General features: G+C 41.2%; 1 protein-coding gene across 1 annotated transcript in view; it reads left to right on the top strand.

The window, feature by feature from the left end:
- vwc2 (von Willebrand factor C domain containing 2) overlaps positions 1–11,400 on the top strand; it is a 167,219-nt gene extending 155,819 nt beyond the window's left edge. Inside the window, exon 4 of the mRNA XM_072437384.1 lies at positions 11,242–11,400. Coding sequence (XP_072293485.1) covers positions 11,242–11,393 — 152 coding nt within the window. The 3' untranslated portion in view covers positions 11,394–11,400. The remainder of the gene's footprint in view (positions 1–11,241) is intronic.
- Positions 11,401–19,307: the final 7,907 nt, after the last annotated feature.

The following is a 19,307-nucleotide window of genomic DNA, read 5'->3' as shown; positions in this document are numbered from 1 at the left end:
AGTAACAGTACAAACAGTAACAGTACAAACAGTAACAGTACACACAGTAACAGTACACACAGTACACAAAGTAACAGTACACACAGTAACAGTACAAACAGTAACAGTACACACAGTACACACAGTAACAGTACACACAGTAACAGTACACACAGTAACAATACAAACAGTAACAGTACACACAGTAACAGTACACACAGTAACAATACAAACAGTAACAGTACACACAGTAACAGTACACACAGTAACAGTACAAACAGTAACAGTACACACAGTAACAGTACACACAGTACACACAGTAACAGTACAAACAGTAACAGTACACGCAGTAACAGTACACGGAGTAACAGTACACGCAGTAACAGTACAGTACACGCAGTAACAGTACATGCAGTAACAGTACATGCAGTAACAGTACACGCAGTAACAGTACACCTTCAAAAGAACAGGCTTGTATAATACAGTACACAGTGTTTTGTCGTGTCCATGTTCTGCAGTGGTTTCCTCTCAGCTCCACAGGCTCCAGAAGGTTCTAGAGGTAAATTTGAAAATCCAATCCAACTTTATTGTAATAGCACATGTTTCCAAAGCGCTGCACATCACGTGTTAGCTCCAGAATTCAGCAGAAATTGCCCTCATTTCTCATAAAAATTTGTTTGGAGTTTGATTCGAGTAAAGTTCCAGATCGAGGCATCAATTTCCTCCCAAATTTTAAGCTTCCACTTCAAAAAGAATCTCAAAAATGGAAAAGGCGGCGGCGGCGGCGGCGGCGTCCTACAAACCATCGTCACTCTGACACGTTTGCCTTCCCCGTCCGGCCGCCGTGTCGCTAAACGCCGCTAATGGTGATGAATGGGCCCGGACGGGGGAACACGGGCCTCGGCGCCGCGCCTTGTGATTCCCGCGGCATGCGCCCGTGCCGACTTATAAATATGTGGAGGCTGACATTTTGACAAAGCAGCGGCGAACTGTTCTCGTTGATTGATGCGTTGGCGCGCGGATCCCCGTCAAAGCAAACGCGGCGACTCCGACGGCGATCGTTTATCAGTATCGCAATTATACAGCCGCGCGGCTCAGGACCTTGTTAGCCTAAGCGAAACGGCCATTGTTATGCGGCGCCTGACGTTGTGGAAGCAATCGCCGCCTTGTTTACGTTTCGCCGAGCGGTTAAAGAGATAATGGATGATTTATGGAGCGTTTTGGCGAAGTCGCCGAGTGAGACAAAGGCGTCCCATCGCAGTTTGTGCATCCGTGCTAAAGCTAGCGGCGAAAATACCTTATTTATGTTGGTTATTATACTTAAAGGAGGAGAGCTTTGATCCCACGGTGTTTGCAGGAGCCGGAGCCAAAATGAAGCTGCCGCGCCGTGTCTCTGGGGCCGCTCGGCAATTACTTTGAACGGAGGAAATACAGCGCTTTAAAGGGAGAAGGCGGCGGCTTAAATGCTCGAGCTGGACTAGAGTCGGGAGGTAAAGAGGCAAATCCGCAAATAATCTGTAAATACTGTATTTTCCGGACTATAAATCGCACCTTTTTTCATATTTTTGGCCGGGGCGCGACTTATACTCCAGAGCGACTTATATGTGATATTCTTCGTTATTTTCCACACTGAAAACCACAAGAGGGCGCTCTAGACTCTAAGCGACGCAGAGGAAGAATCTGCACTTCCTCTATCTCCGGAGTTTGTGGAGTTGTTTAGAAGTGACGCAGAGGATTTGTTTCCTATGTTCACAATCCCGACTGTCCAGAAGAGTCTGCCACCTGCTGGTTGTCATGGAACTGCAGCTGCCACCACACAGACACTGGGAGAACATGCAAACGCCACAAAGTGTTGGGAATCGAACCCACAAACCTCTTGCTGTAAAAGATGAAATGAAAAGTTAAATTAGGTTGTATTTAATCATGTTTCACATTGAGTGCCTGGTATAAGTTCTCTTGCTGTAAAAGCCCTGATGGTGTAATGTGCTGATGGAAGTTTTCCCATGATGCACCACAAAGAGCTCAAGAGCTCAAACCACAGATTCAAGTGGAGAAAAATATGACATTTCAGACACTTTGTACCAGACTTTCTACATCTAATTTATCTGTTTACGGCTAATGGATCGACTGACCACGACCGACCACGACCGACCACGACTGACCACGACTGACCACGACCGACCACGACCGACCACGACTGACCACGACTGACCACAACTGACCACGACTGACCTCAACTGACCACAACTGACAACGACTGACGTGTTTTTGTCTTGTTTTTGTTGTGTCTTTGTCGTGTTTTCGTCTCGTGTTTGTCGTGTTTTTGTCCTGTTTTTATTGTGTTTCTGTCGTGTTTTTATCTTGTTTTCGTCTTGTTTTTGTTGTGTTTTTGTTGTGTTTTTGTCTTGTTTTTTTTTATGTTTTTGTCACGTTTTTGTCTTGTTAGGCCCGAGCGCCACAAGCTGGCGAGAGGCCTATTAATCTCGTAAGGCCGTGCGAAGCACGGCTGCGAAAGTACGAAATCGAGCGCGAAGCGCTCGCCCACTTCCAAACACTCACTAACGCACTCCTCCACTCACGCACGCCCCGTGCATACTAATTAGTAGTAGGAAAATGGAACATTACCGTTGTAAACGGGCGAAGCCCGTGCAAAAGTGTGCACTAAACGAGCTTCGCGGTCGTCATCCCCATATAAAGCACTCATTTGCGCTAAGTAGCTCACGAATACGTTCCCCATATCTTGCATGTTCCGTGCATATAAGCATGTAATGCAAAAATTGAACATTATTACTGTATAGAGGGCCAAAAACACAAAGTGGGCGGAGCCCACTCAAAATTAACGAAAGTACCCGTCAGTGACCAGGGACCCACACCATGAGGTAGGAAAGCGCGGCGTGGCGGCGGCGTGGCGAGGGCCGATCATTGCCGCTTGCGGCTATATTTTTTGTCTTGTTTCCGTCTTGTTTTTGTCATTTTTTTGTCTTGTTTTTGTCATGTTTTTGTCATGTTTTCGTCTTGTTTTTGTCTTGTTTTTTTCATGTTTTTATTGTGTTTCTATCTTGTTTTTGTCATGTTTTCGTCTTGTTTTTGTCTTGTTTTTGTTGTGTCTTTGTCGCGTTTTCGTCTCGTGTTTGTCGTGTTTTTGTCCTGTTTTTATTATGTTTTTGTCCTGTTTTTATCTTGTTTTCGTTGTGTTTTTGTCATGTTTTTGTCGTGTTTTCGTCTTGTTTTTGTCTTGTTTTTGTCATGTTTTTATCGTGTTTTTATCTTGTTTTGTCTTGTTTTTGTCGTGTTTTCGTTGCGTTTATGTCATATTTTTCTCATGTTTTTGTGGCATTAGCGCCGCTGAGCCTCCACTTCACTTCACATCGCTCTATTCTGGGAAACAATCAGACGGGGGAGGCCATTTTTTGTGTCTGTTGTGGTGGGAGCGGCTTTTCCAATGTGCACTTGACTTCAGAGCGGCTTCAGCCACGCCGGCCGTATGGAAATGTGGGCACTCAGTCGGAGAAATGCACCGCGCGGATTATGGCGGATAAACCCAGGGGCGCTTTTGGACGTTTTCTCTGGTTCCTCGGGGGTTTTACTGTCACCTTTTTCTGACTCGCCCGTTTGGACTTTGTATTTAAATCGTGGACCACTTGAAACAGAATATTTGGATAAAGAAATACTCTTAAAGCTGGTTCAGAACAAAGTTGAGGCACATTGAGGTCGTATTGTTGTTGTTGTTGTTGTTTTATGGCGGTTGGCATCCGAGTGTTGCATTGAAAATGTTGTTGTTGTTGTTGTTGTTGTTTTATGGCGGTTGGCATCCAAGTGTTGCATTACCGCCAGACTTTATTCCTCAGACTTTGTCGTAGTCCTCAGACTCTGTCGTAGTCCGTAAAAGTACTCCTTCCATTGCTTTGGTGTTACAAAGCCCATGAGGTTATGTTGTTGTTGTTGTTGTTTTATGGCGGTTGGCATCCAATTGTTGCATTACCGCCAGACTTTATTCCTCAGACTTTGTCGTAGTCCTCAGACTCTGTCGTAGTCCGTAAAAGTACTCCTTCCATTGCTTTGGTGTTACAAAGCCCATGAGGTCATGATATGTCTTTGTGACCGGCTTTATTCCAGGGAGACTCCCCCTCATCCTCCTCCCCCTCCTTGACGCTCGGCGCCTCCACCGCACAGCTCCACTCCTCAGGCCTCACTCCATAGGCCCCAACATGTCCACTGATGTCGCCGCTTGGCAGCCGCGCATCCACGAGACCGGACGAGGACAGAAGACCACCCCCACCCCCATCTCGCCACTCCGATCACTCCGACTCCCCACAAGCAGACCCCCACCACTCCGACTCCCATTCAGCGCCTCCAGCCCGTTTTCCACATCTGCCCAAAATGTTTCTAGTGAACCAATAACACTTTTATGAATGTTGTCGAGGATTCTTTGATTAAGCATAAAACGACATTCTTTATGACCGTTTTCCTTTGTGTCGTCGTGATTCTGTGAAAAGACATTCTGCATATTTTTGCTGTTGACCTTTAAACATGACACTTACTCCGCCCCTCCTCGTCTGGATTTGGTGTTGGCCCTTCTGGCAGGAGTGGGAATTACAATGGGACATTTTTTGGGGGGAAAAAGCGAGCCCTTTTGAGCAACGTGACCCGACATGCTGATGTAAGCATGCAGATTGTGGTGATGATTTTTTTAGACTTAAAAAACGACCTTCAGATCTCAACTAATGATGTCACAATACGGAGGAAATTGAAACTGAGTGTTTTCTGAGGCGGAGAGAAAGAAGACATTGTAAACAGAATAGATTTTTTGTATTGTTCAGTTTTTTTTTCATGCCAGGACCAGGAAATATGGCATAAACAAAAGTAACAGCAAGAAGATAAATCTGTTCAGTCCTGTTCCTTTCACAGATAATGAAACAGGATGGAGTCATTAAGAATTAATCAAACAAAAAATGGTATTAAAACTTAATTTGGAAACAAACAAATTTGAACGACTATGGACAAAATGGGACTAATAAATAAAAAAAATAAAAATAATCAAACAAACGCAAATGAAGCTAAACACACACAGCACATACAGGCATGTTTTTAGTGACAGAACATAGTAAAAAGCTCAATAAAGTAAATTTAGCACGACGTCCTTTAAGTTGAGGACAGAATTCATTGTTGACATTCTTATCCTTTCTACGACTATATTTGTCTTTATTTTCCCCGACTGTCCAGACGAACGCCGCACTTTTATTCAGAACAGATGACGTCGCATTATAATGTCCCGCCTCTCCACACAACAACAACAACAACAACAACAACAACAACGTGCTCTTCTTCATCCACTGCAGGGAAATGTGTGACCGTGGCAACGACAAACGCCAGGCGCGTTCATCCCCACGCGCCGGTCGTGTATCCAGCGTCTCGAGAAAACAAATTAAAACCGACTGCAAAACGCGACATTAGAGACGTCCGACCGCGGCGTTAATCAAAGCTTAGCGTAAATACTCAATCATTCATATGTATGGTAATTGCAAATATAATTACTGCATACATTATTCAATATGTTTGTGCTCGTTCATGATTGGCCGGCACACGTTTCACTTTCCCGCAGCTTCACGTTGAGCTTCAGATCGGGCGTTCGGCTTTAGGGGTTTGGACTGTTATTAAAGGCTCTGTCCCGACCTTTGACCTCTAAATAAGTTACAGGAAGTTGTTTTCTAAGTAAACGTTGAAGTGAGTCGCTTTGGTGTTGAGGCGACACATACTGTACGTCCAAAAGCGGCTGTAGAGTCTTTAAACGTTCATGTTTTTGAATGATATTACGTCAACTACATGTTTTAGTGAAATGCGTACAACATTAAAGGTGCAATATTTAGAGATTTAGATAATACCGTGGATGTGGTTTTGAACTGATGCTAAATTTGATAATCAGGTATATTGTTTGTAGTAATAAATGCTGCAAAAAGTGCTGATTTAAGGCGATGTACCAGATCTTTATTGTCTTAAAAAGGTGAAAAACAACTCTCCTAATGCATTCTGAACCTCCTAAATATTCACTACAATGAGTTTTTTTACCCGAATGTTACTTTATTCCATGCAAAAGCCTCAACTAACACGTTTTAACACATTTTCGTTGGATTGACACGATATTGTCTGGATATTGTATTGAAACTCCCCAAAATATTGATATCTTCATTTTTTGTCAACATTCCGCACCTTATACAATATTCTAATACATAAGCCGTGTGTTGGACATGCGTGCGAGAGCGTCCACTTTTCCAATGCGCTCTGAGGCGTGGCGATGCCGTGTAAATGCCACCTCTTCTGCCGCTCCCTCTGATTACATTAACATTTGAACAGGAAACGCCAGTAACATCTCTATATGTTTATTATTTCCACATAAAGGCTCTCAAAGTGGTAAAAAGCTGCACTTTTTTCCCCGTCAGACTTTGCTGTTTTTCCATCAGCCGTTTTGTCCGGGTCCCGGGTTCACCTTTACTCGCTGTCTGTTTTATTTTTTTCCGTTTGCGAAAGTCTGAAATTGGGGTTATTGTGAGGACTGCGGCGGTGAGCGGCGTGTCATGGATTTTACACGTCTTTGGTTCGAGCGAAAGACAGAAAGAAAGAAAGCGACAAACAAAACGATGACCTCAAAAACGTCTGGGTTTCTCCAACAGTCCATTCGGTTACTGTTATTTAGACTGTGTTTCTTAAGAATTCAACACAGTATTTGTCCCAAACCGCACGATTAAACGCCAAAAGTGGTTTAATTTCATCTAAACTTTGGCGTTTTTCACGTTGCGAGTCCTAAAGTTGCACAATATGACTTTCCTGCTGGAGGTTTTTGACACTTGCTGAACCTGCTGTCGATTCTCTCTGTCCACGACACACGACAAACGGCTCAAACAGACTTTATTTATCACACAAAGTCCCCGGAACAGATAAATAAATACAACTTGGAGCGACTTAAATGGAAATCAATGTTTATGGCTTTAAAAAACACCTTTAACACAGACATTCTTGTGAAGGGAATGGACACGGGAGGAAACCAAAGCTGCTTGTGTTCTTTGGCTGAAGTGTTGGACACTATGTTATTTTGCTCATTGTCCTCCGCAGGAACAAGCAGGTGTTACGGTTACAGGTCAGATCTGTGGAGAGGCGTTGCGATGGGAAACTGAATTCACAGTTATTTGCAGATACGTTTTAGAAAGTGAAAGTGACAGTGACATTGATCAAATACAGTCACATTTGTACATTTTCTGTGTGTTTTTAAGGTCCCAAACATTTCCTCTTGCTCTTTTGAATAAAAGAGGGTAAAAAACACACAAACACAGCTGATCACACGTGTTTTGGAGTGGGACAATCAACGGGAAAATGTCGTGCATTGATTTTTGTCTCATCTGTTGCACTTCAGATTTGATTTGAGTCCTGACAAAAGCAATCGCCGCCACAATATGGACACGAGTTACTCCAAAGATACCATTGTTCTATTGATTGACCTTCACGGAAAGACAGAATAGAAAGACTTAGAGTGCAAGGTTGAGTCGCACTCTCGCCCGATGAAGGTCCCCCGGTTTGACCCTCCTGTCACATGGGGCCTTTCCCTGAAAATAAAAGTACTTTTATTTATTATTTGACATATGATGCAAAATTGAGCTTTTAACCCTGTTCTCACTCTGTTCCTCGTCACAAACTCAGCTGGAGCTTCATTTAGCTTCGTTCACAGTTTGATGAATCCTGGTGATAAAGTCCTCTCCCCGCTATTTGGGTGTCACTTTAGATCCCACTCCCACCTTCAAAAGTGTCGAAGCCTCAAATACAGTATAAAGACATCAGAAACTCATGATCATGTCTCGACTTCACTGTGTAAACGCGCTGGTCCCAGGCAGGCGCCACTATCCTGAGGCCCTTGGAATCTCTGCACGAGCCGTCAAAACCCTGGACCACAAACCACGACAGATCGCTTAAGTTCCACAAGAGGCAAAAACCAGACGCAATTCCAATCGTAAACAGCATCTTAGTTCACGCTTAATCACTCACATCCGTAGTGAATTCCGTAGCCACATGGGCCTCCAGCAGGGGCCTCCATCAGGGACATCCACCAGGGGCCTCCAGCAGGAGCTTTCACCAGGGGCCTCCACCAGAGGCCTCCACCAGGAGCTTTCACCAGGGGCCTCCACCAGGAGCCTCCACCAGGAGCCACCACCAGGGGCCACCGTAGCACCTTGTTGTTAACCCTTTTATGACATGCAACGCCACGAGCTGCGGAAATGTGTGTGTAACATGTAAATGTGTGTGTAACATGTTAATGTGTGTGTAACATGTACATGTGTGTGTAACATGTAAATGTGTGTGTAACATGTAAATGTGTGTGTAACATGTTAATGTGTGTGTAACATGTACATGTGTGTGTAACATGTAAATGTGTGTGTAATATGTAAATGTGTGTGTAATATGTAAATGTGTGTGTAACATGTAAATGTGTGTGTAACATGTAAATGTGTGTGTAACATGTAAATGTGTGTGTAACATGTAAATGTGTTTGTAACATGTAAATGTGTGTGTAACATGTTAATGTGTGTGTAACATGTAAATGTGTGTGTAACATGTTAATGTGTGTGTAACATGTACATGTGTGTGTAACATGTAAATGTGTGTGTAACATGTAAATGTGTGTGTAATATGTAAATGTGTGTGTAATATGTAAATGTGTGTGTAACATGTAAATGTGTGTGTAACATGTAAATGTGTGTGTAATATGTAAATGTGTGTGTAACATGTAAATGTGTGTGTAACATGTAAATGTGTGTGTAACATGTAAATGTGTGTGTAATATGTAAATGTGTGTGTAATATGTAAATGTGTGTGTAACATGTAAATGTGTGTGTAACATGTAAATGTGTGTGTAATATGTAAATGTGTGTGTAACATGTAAATGTGTTTGTAACATGTAAATGTGTGTGTAATATGTAAATGTGTGTGTAACATGTAAATGTGTGTGTAATATGTAAATGTGTGTGTAACATGTAAATGTGTGTGTAACATGTAAATGTGTGCGTAACATGTAAATGTGTGCGTAACATGTAAATGTGTGTGTAACATGTAAATGTGTGTGTAACATGTAAATGTGTGTGTAATATGTAAATGTGTGTGTAACATGTAAATGTGTGTGTAATATGTAAATGTGTGTGTAACATGTAAATGTGTGTGTAACATGTAAATGTGTGCGTAATATGTAAATGTGTGCGTAACATGTAAATGTGTGTGTAACATGTAAATGTGTGTGTAATATGTAAATGTGTGTGTAACATGTAAATGTGTGTGTAATATGTAAATGTGTGTGTAACATGTAAATGTGTGTGTAACATGTAAATGTGTGTGTAATATGTAAATGTGTGTGTAATATGTTAATGTGTGTGTAACATGTAAATGTGTGTGTAACATGTTAATGTGTGTGTAATATGTAAATGTGTGTGTAACATGTAAATGTGTGTGTAACATGTAAATGTGTGTGTAATATGTAAATGTGTGCGTAACATGTTAATGTGTGTGTAACATGTAAATGTGTGTGTAACATGTAAATGTGTGTGTAACATGTAAATGTGTGTGTAATATGTAAATGTGTGTGTAACATGTAAATGTGTGTGTAACATGTAAATGTGTGTGTAATATGTAAATGTGTGTGTAACATGTAAATGTGTGTGTAATATGTAAACGTGTGTGTAACATGTAAATGTGTGTGGAACATGTAAATGTGTGCGTAACATGTAAATGTGTGTGTAACATATAAAATGTGTGTGTAACATGTAAATGTGTGTGTAATATGTAAATGTGTGTGTAACATGTAAATGTGTGTGTAATATGTAAATGTGTGTGTAACATGTAAATGTGTGTGTAACATGTAAATGTGTGTGTAATATGTAAATGTGTGTGTAATATGTAAATGTGTGTGTAATATGTATATGTGTGTGTAACGAATTGAGTTTGCTTTGTATCGTGATCCGTGGATCACTCCTGGACGAATGAGGGATCAAACCGTCGTGATATGTAGTTCATGGACTTTTCTAATAGTGTGAAGCTAAACTGGAAGGTCGTGTGCATTACTTATGTTTAAATTAGCCTCGTAGCTACAAAAGTGTGAAACAGCTTTGTTTATTATGAGCTTCATGCCTCTATCGGCCCTTCAGATAAAAACCAAGCCAAACTAAAGATTGCATGTTTAAAGGCTGATGACAATACAAATAATGCATAATATTTGTCCTTAAAGTTTCCCCGGCCTTTTAGCTCAGCTTTATTGTCGGCTTTTAACTCAAATTTCAACCTAAAGGAACGGCTCTTTTTCATCAAACGTCTTCGTATATTTTCAATCCGAAGAGAGAAAATCTCAGCCCTGGCGCAGCACAAACATGCGAAAAGGAACTTGCAGCGAAATGAAATAAAGTGGAAGTCGTCTAACAGTATTGTGTGTCTCGCTTGGAAAAGGATCAATTTGCTGTTTAGGGACGCGACAATATCTTTCTCAGCGTGTCAAGCCGGTTTCCTCCAGACACTCGCCGTTTCCTCCAACAACTCAGAACAAAGACAATATTCTGAAGTCATCTCGACCCAACGGTTATTCAGATTTTGACTTACTAATTAATCATTGAAATTCTTGAGCTACGTGTCTAAGTAATAACTCTTGATCAAAAAAGGGTGAGTTCAAATTTGCACACAACAAACTGGGACTGAACCTGGAACTAAACCTGGTCTAGAGCAGGACTGAACCAGGACTAGAAGAGCACTAAAGCGAGTCTATATCAAGACTAAACTGGGCTCAAAGAGGACCAAACCAGGACCAAACCAGGACCAAACCAGGACCAAACCAAGACCAAACCTGGACCAAACCAGAACCAAACTAGGAACAAACCAGGACAAGCTCTTGAGAAAGCCTGAGAAAGAATATTTCCCAACAAAAGAAGTGATGTACATTCTGGTCTGATTTGAAAATACCTGTTCCTGATCAGAAGGTGAAAAAAGTCCCCATTGCGAGGCCTCAGTCGTTAGTCTCTTATATTTACGTGAATGTGCATTAAATGGAGACTGGAACTAAAAAATGGTCCCTTCTTTGCGAAAACCCTTTATCTTATCCTTGATTTTACCCTTAGAAGAAGTACAAATTACAGTTAAAGGTGTCTTTAACAGTATTTTGTACCATGAATTCTACCTTTCATCTGTGCCTCTGTCCTGATGCTTTCTTTTCCTACATAACCTTGTCTTTGTCTGTGTTTCCAGGTCCAAACTGCTACGCCGACACCACCGTGATCCCGGCCGGTCGCGAGGTCAAAATCGACAACTGCACCATCTGCTACTGCACCTATGAGGAGGGCACGTGGCAGATCGAGCGCCAGGCCACATGTAGCATGAACGAGTGCCAGCACAGCTAAGACGCCGGGCCAGCAGTGGCGCGGGAAACCAGCCACGTTGACTCCGCGGAGACCGGTGCGCCCCAAAGAAACGTGCCAAAAACACAATATACTCGTAGGACGGGAGCGCGAGACTGCGGGTCGTGGAAAATGAGAAACTGGAACCCAAAAGAACTCGCTGAGACGGTTTGAGGCGTCGAAAACCTGCCGCCACGTACAGGGCAGGAGCAAAAACGACTCTCGACTCTGGGGACGATGGCGCCGGAAACCTGCCAAGACTGACACCTACGGCTAGGACTTGAAAAATATTACAAAAGAGACAATTACCAGCGTCAGACTCGAGAAACAGACGTGAACCGGGGGAGAAATGAGGCTCGACGGTGCCATAATAAAACTTCTGGTTCTGGAAGCAAAATGTCCGTTCACTTTTCCCATAGACTTTTGAACATTTATTATTTAGGAGGTGAAAAGCTATCGCAGCGTACCTTACTTTTTAATATCTACGAAAACCAACTTCTCTACTTTGAAAATACACTTTAGATGGAAACATAATGCATTTATTTACTGTGTCGTACAATCAAAGGGGAAACAATTCAACTCAATGCATTCAGCACTTAACAATTCATAACGTTTCAGAATTAGATTATAAATACACATACATTGGGGTAAAATAATGTTTAATCCGGACACTGTTTTAGAAAAGAAAATATGTCAACTTCCATCCAAAAGGGAGAAAACCCTGCTTCAAATAAGAAAGTGTGGAGCAATCACCCCTCAGTCTACAAAAGCCTCATAAGACCGTGGCAGAATTCAAGCCAGTCAAATGTTAACGAGGTGAGCAGACCTCAAAAGGCCCGAAAGACCCGAGCTTTAAGAGTGAAACAACGACAGGGCGAGTTTCAATAACAACCCCTCCCCTTTGGTCCTGACCAATCACAGCTCAGCAGAGTAAATTACTTTTGTATAATTTTTCTTTAAACAGTGTCTAGATGATTACCTTTTTAAACCACTCTTAGACAGATGAATGATTGACAAACTCACTGTGTTTACAGCGTCTCGGCCGTGAGTGGAAATCCCGCATTTGTCCACAAGCGGTCAGTGGTAAAAAACGTTTCATCTGAACAATGTTTTTGAACTCGAGACAAGCTTTTCGACGGCCGTTCAGAAGTCATTTTCAATCCTCACGAGTTATGAGTCAGGCCTAAGTGGCATCCTCCTCCCACATGTATTTTTGTCCATATGTTTTGGGAAAAAATGAACTTTAACTTCCACAACCAGAAGTGCCTGTCCACCGTTGACGTTGGTAACGAACGAATACTCGTGTTTTGATGCCGGGTTTACGCTCTGAAAACAAGGACGACGGCCGAACTCGAGGCGAGTTCGGCCGTCGCCCTCGTTTCTCTTTTTACAGACAGCGGACCTGCTACTGTTGCGCTTAAACCTTCTGTTCCGTAAGTGCGTTGGCTTTTCTGCTGCGCACACTCAATCAATCAATCAATCAATCGGTGCTGCCCAATCGGTTCTATGTCAGTCGTCACGAACAATTATTTTTCTCTCTCCGCCCCCTGAAAATGGAGCCGGTCGACGGGGATCACGGCGACGCTCTGAAATAACTGACACTGTGAGATTTATTGCGACTGTTTTCAAAAGTGTCGCGCCATAACGTGGTTTGTGAGTACAGACTTTTAAGACGTTTGATTTGCACGAGGATTACGCTCGATCTAAGTCTGTCACTGGAGATGTAACAATAACCACAACGTCTCAATCGTCTAGTTTCGTCGATACAAAAAACTACAAAAGTTTTCTCGAAAACTGCTGGGAAAATGTGCTGCTTTCTTAGTACTGCCAGATCCAAAACAGGACTGGATAATGGGTCTAATTCAAAAGGAGAACAAATAACAATTACTCCTTCTAAACTCTACAAAAGCAGCAAGAACATTTTGATCTTTTAGACTTTTGGAATATGACGCAGTTGAAGGCTTTGCAGAGCATTTTGTGAGGACAAAGTACCGTTTCTACTGCACAATATTTCAATAAATACTGTGCCGTGAGTGTTGGATATTCTTACATCTCCACTTGTTACATTTTCGTTTGTATTTATTTACGTAATTTGTGCAAAGACGTCTTTCTGTTTCCACAATCGAAAGTATTGACTGTTGAATCCAAAATAGCCACTGTTTTTTATTGCTTTTTTAAGGTGTTGAAATAGCGGGGCAATAACCTGAACTGGTGTGAAGACTGTGTTTGAAGTGGTTATTTTGATGTGTTGTTGTTGATGTTGTTGGTTTTTTTTCTTTAATTGTCCTGGAAAATGTCACCTCCAGGACTCGAACTCGACGCTCCTGCCCTCAAAAACTCTTCAGGTGGACCTCGGACAAAATCATTTTATGGAGATTTATAATCCATGACAGAATATTCTATTTATCTATGTATGAATTATTTAATAAATGCCACATGCAGATATAGCAGTGATTTATGCTGAATAGCGCAAACGAGATATTTTTATAGCCTCTGTATTTTATTAAACAACACTGTATTGTACTGGGCTGGTGTCACACAGAGGAACAGGACCAAAGCTTATACTGTTATTACTCACTACAAATGCACAATAGAAGAAAAACCTAACATCTGTAGACAGTATAATCTTTGGTTAAATGTTTCAGTTGTTTTTTTCCAAAACTCCCTTGAAAACAGCTCGTGATACATTAATAATTTATGTTTCAAGGTGTGATGCCTTTTCTTCCGTCCTGAAACACTAAAATACTTTCCAAAAAAACATCTGTACTACAACAATCGTAAGGAAGGCTTTATCTTAAACACGTACTGCTCAAGTACCCGCACATATATATTGGGAATGTATTTGCATCATCAGGTGTCGAACCCTATTCAGAAGTATGATTATTATCATATGGGCTCTTGCTTGACCTTGTCTTAGTTTGTTGCGTGCCCTTGCTTTCTTTAATTTTGTTTCTTGCCCTTGCTTTCGTTTCGTTGCTTGCCCTTGCTTTCTTTTGTTTCGTTGCTTGCCCTTGCATTCATTTCGTTGCTTGCCCTTGCTTTCTTTTGTTTCGTTGCTTGCCCTTGCATTCATTTCGTTGCTTGCCCTTGCTTTCTTTTGTTTCGTTGCTTGCCCTTGCATTCATTTCGTTGCTTGCCCTTGCTTTCTTTTATTTCGTTGCTTGCCCTTGCTTTCTTTTGTTTCGTTGCTTACCCTTCCTTTCTTCTGTTTCGTCGCTTGCCCTTGCTTTCTTTCATTTTGTTTCTTGCCCTTGCTTTATTTTATTTTGTTGCTTGCCCTTGCTTTCATTTCATTTCATTGCTTGCCCTTGCTTTCTTTTGTTTCGTTGCTTGCCCTTGCTTTCATTTCATTTTGTTGCTTGCCCTTGCTTTCGTTTCGTTGCTTGCCCTTGCTTTCATTTCGTTGCTTGCCCTTGCTTTCTTTCATTTCGTTGCTTGCCCTTGCTTTATTTTATTTCGTTGCTTGCCCTTGCTTTCATTTCATTTTGTTGCTTGCCCTTGCTTTCGTTTCGTTGCTTGCCCTTGCTTTATTTTATTTCGTTGCTTGACCTTGCTTTCATTTCATTTTGTTGCTTGCCCTTGCTTTCATTTTGTTGCTTGCCCTTGCTTTCATTTCGTTGCTTGCCCTTGCTTTCATTTCGCTGCTTGCCCTTGCTTTATTTTCGCTGCTTGCCCTTGCTTTCTTTTTGTTGCTTGCCTTTGCTTTCTTTTGTTTCGTGCCTTTGCTTTTGTTTCGTTGCCTACCCTTGCTTTCATTTCGTTGCTTGCCTTTGCTTTCTTTTAATTTCGTTGCTTGCCCTTTCTTTCGTTTCGTTGCTTGCCCTTGCTTTCGTTTCGTTTCTTGCCCTTGCTTTCATTTCGTTGCTTGCCCTTGCTTTCATTTCGTTGCTTGCCCTTGCTTTCGTTTCGTTGCTGCCCTTTTACCACACAAACGGAGACATGAGGCCGTGGCTAAACCGTGTTACTCACTGTATAAATCCAGGTTCACTTTCTTGGCGCTTGGAAAAAGGAAAGAACAAACGATCCTCCCAAACACGGGTATTTACAGGAATAAGGTTCAGAGTTCCACATCCAAAGCTGCTCGATCGGACCGATTCTTCTCTCTGTGCCTGACCAGCCCAGAAGTCCATGAAACAGAATGTACAGAACTCTGCTGTCTCTGGAGGCGAAGGTTCGACTTGTCTCCGGGTCAAAACTGACGAACTATGAGGTTATCACATCGTTTATTCTTCAGGACAATTCAACCAGGACAAACTTTGGGACGGATGGGAGTTTCCAAGTGATGACCTTTAGTTTTTACGATAAGAGAATCCTTGTTTGTCCCGTAAATGTCCCAAAATTGTCCGTTTATGTCAGTTCGTAGCAAGTTTACAAAGAGCAACCACAGCTGCTTTGAGATTGTTATTGATTGATTGGTTGAAAGACAAAAGTATCTGTTCATGATTGGCTAAAAAAGGCGGGTCAATCTTAAATCTGCGACTACCTGAACACGCTAGGTTCTTTAGCCTTTCACGTTTCTGTCGCAGTCGCGCGCTTGACCTGGTCTGATCCCAGTTTGATCCGGGTTTAATCCTGATGTAGTCTTAGTTTAGACCTCTTTCGATCCCGGTTTAGTTCTAGTTTAGTCCCAGTTTTTGCAGAGTAAAGTCGCCAAAAACGGTTCTCTCAAGTACATCAGGAAAAACAGTAGAATAAAATAGTATTTCTCAAGTAGAAGTTCAAAGGGATCTAAGGTACGAGTAACTGTCTGGACGTTACATCTGGTTTGTAATTTGAAGGACAAAAGCTGATATTATCAAAAGATTGATCACAAAAATGAGAAAAACTTGATCGTATCTGAAGGAGAAATGACGTTCAAATCATTTAAAATTGCCAACATCGAACTTTTGTCACAATTGGTTTGAAAAGTCGACGTAAACGCGACGTGTACTGCACATTTCTTGCCCTCTTCAGACACGCCCGTCGCCTCCAGAGTTCAGCCTCCACTTCACGAAACGCTCTCTTCTGACGGACTCAAGCGGTTTCTGAAAGTTTCAACTGTTTTCCTTTTTTCCCCCTCTCGTTCCGACGTGTGTCTCATTGAAAGCGCTTTTGTATCTGCTGTGATTACATGTCAAATAAACTCCGTAAACACGTCATTTCGTCCGGTTTTCTCTGCGTTTCTCCTCAAAACCGACGATAATGTTCAGTTTCTCTCGCTCCGGAATAAATGATTTGACACGTCCCGTTATTAGAGGCAGGTGAATCCGAACAGAAAAGTGCTTTTCTCCGATAAGCACTTTTCTTTTGTCAAGTTGCATGGTGAGAAGCGCTTATGCCAAAGTTTTAATATTTAATCACTTGCGCGCTCAAGTCCCTTAATGATCGAAGGATGTTTATAACCTACTTTTTTCACGTCATGATCTAGTCTCGCTCTGTTCAGTAATCGTGGTAAAGTTTCTCCTTGAGGACTCATAGACACAATAGAACTTCAGGTCTGTTTCAAATATAATTAAAGATGAATAAATGAAAGCCCACGATACCTTGAGCTTCCATAAGACCAGAAACAAGGAGGTTCTTTCCCTTCGTGGCACGTTTCGCTTGCTAACTGCACCGTGCATCCGGCGAAAGGAACTGCTTGTAGATTGAAGATTATAGGCTTCAAAGGACGGTTCTCGTGGCACAGTGTGGTTAAAGCTCCCGACTCCCAACGACGCGGTTCTCGGTTCAGTCCGTGTGTCTCTTTGTGCTCGGTCATACTTTCCCTTGAGTGTGAAGAGTCTGAAGTCCTGAATTCTCTGCTTAACTTCCAGAATCAGACAATTTCAGACGTTCTCGAGGGGGGATCTTGCAGGAGGAGAATTCTGTCGACAGCAGGGGGTCCTAAACTATGGCCCAGGGGCTAAATGTGGCCCTCAGACCAATGGGTCCAAGGTTGGTCCTCAGGCCTCCTGCTGAATTTATCTAAATTATCAATGGTAATTTTTGTATGCATATTTTAGTAATTCTACCACTAAAACCAGTGTCGGAACTAACTTAACATATATATCAAAAACATGTATTGTTTAACTGTGTTCAGAATACATTTACTTTTCTAAAATCAAAGTATACACATAGTGAGTGTGTGCAATTTTTACTTGATGGTGAAACAAAAATGAAAAACTGTTTTAATCCTTTGTCACGTTTTTACACTATAATATAATGCAACCACATGAAACTACACAATACATAGACCAAATACCTAATGCAATATTCAGTATGTTGTTGTAGACTTAAATAAATGTTCTAAGCTTTATTAAAGGCTCAGTTTCTCTGTCAAAGCCGTGAAAACCATCCTTTTCGAGCGGTTCTCTGCACGGAACGCGACTCAACATGTGGTCCTCAGTTTGAACACTTTGGACAGTTTGTGCAACATTAATAATGCAATATTACGAGCGCGTCCGCATTTCCTTTAGTCTGATAAAAAGCAGCTAAACAAGAACATCTGCTGGTCTTTGATTCTAATGGCGTGTGACCGGTCCGACTCTAAAGCCTGTGAATCTGGAAGCGTTGGACTTAATGATGTTCTGTGGTCTCAGACTGGCACTTCAAACACGCTCATGAATAATTCTCAGGTTATGAACAGATCATCAAACAGATGCCAGCGACTCACGAGAGATAAAACAACATGACGACAATGGTGTTTTTAAAAGGCCTTTACCATTTTCAAAAACTCGGTTCAATGACTCTCAAAAAAGCGTTTGGCACTTTCTCATATGTTTCCTCTGTTTTCTTGTTCGTTGGTGAATGTGGTAAATATGGATCACACTTTGGGGAGAAAAGTTATTATTACCAGAAGTAGAATGAATCTTAAAAGTGTTCATCAATCATGGGTTTCAGAATTATGAACAATTGGAACTGTTGAACTAAATTAAAAAACATATATTATTGAAATTGTATTGTTTTGCCTTTAAACAGGAAGTTGAGTATGTGGATGAATTCTGATTATGTAAGATAAGTTAAGTAAGATAAGTTAAGCCTTTATTTGTCACGCAATGGGGAAATTCCAGTGTTGCAACACAAAGTAAGCACAGAAGTAAATACTAATAAAAAAACAGATTACTTATAAAAAAACACTCTTACAGAAAAAAAAAATATATATATATATATAGTAACACTCTTATTTACAGCTGTTATATGGACAGAGAATATTGCACCAAGATGATTGACATTATGTCACAGTATTGCACATGAATATGACAGTATTGCACTTGATTATGACAGTATTGCACATTATTATGACAGTATTGCACATGAATATGACAGTATTGCACATGATTATGACAGTATTGGCAATGATTATGACAGTATTGCACATGAATATGACAGTATTGCACTTGATTATGACAGTATTGCACATTATTATGACAGTATTGCACATGATTATGACAGTATTTCACATGAATATGACAGTATTGCACATGATTATGACAGTATTGCACATGAATATGACAGTATTGCCCATGAATATGACAGTATTGCACATGATTATGACAGTATTGAACATGAATATGACATTATTGCACATGAATATGACAGTATTGCACATGATTATGACAGTATTGCACATTATTATGACAGTATTGCACATGATTATGACAGTATTGCACATTATTATGACAGTATTGCACATGATTATGACAGTATTTCACATGAATATGACAGTATTGCACATGATTATGACAGTATTGCACATGGATATGACAGTATTGCCCATGAATATGACAGTATTGCACATGATTATGACAGTATTGCACATGATTATGACAGTATTTCACATGAATATGACAGTATTGCACATGATTGACAGTATTGCACATGAATATGACAGTATTGCCCATGAATATGACAGTATTGCACATGATTATGACAGTATTGAACATGAATATGACATTATTG

Source organism: Eucyclogobius newberryi, unplaced genomic scaffold (assembly GCF_026437365.1).
Source record: "Eucyclogobius newberryi isolate DKJ021-1_F unplaced genomic scaffold, fEucNew1.0.hap1 SCAF_8, whole genome shotgun sequence".
Lineage (NCBI taxonomy): Eukaryota > Metazoa > Chordata > Actinopteri > Gobiiformes > Gobiidae > Eucyclogobius > Eucyclogobius newberryi.
The sequence above is the reverse complement of the archived record's forward strand: the minus strand, read 5'-3'. Positions and strand labels throughout refer to the sequence as shown.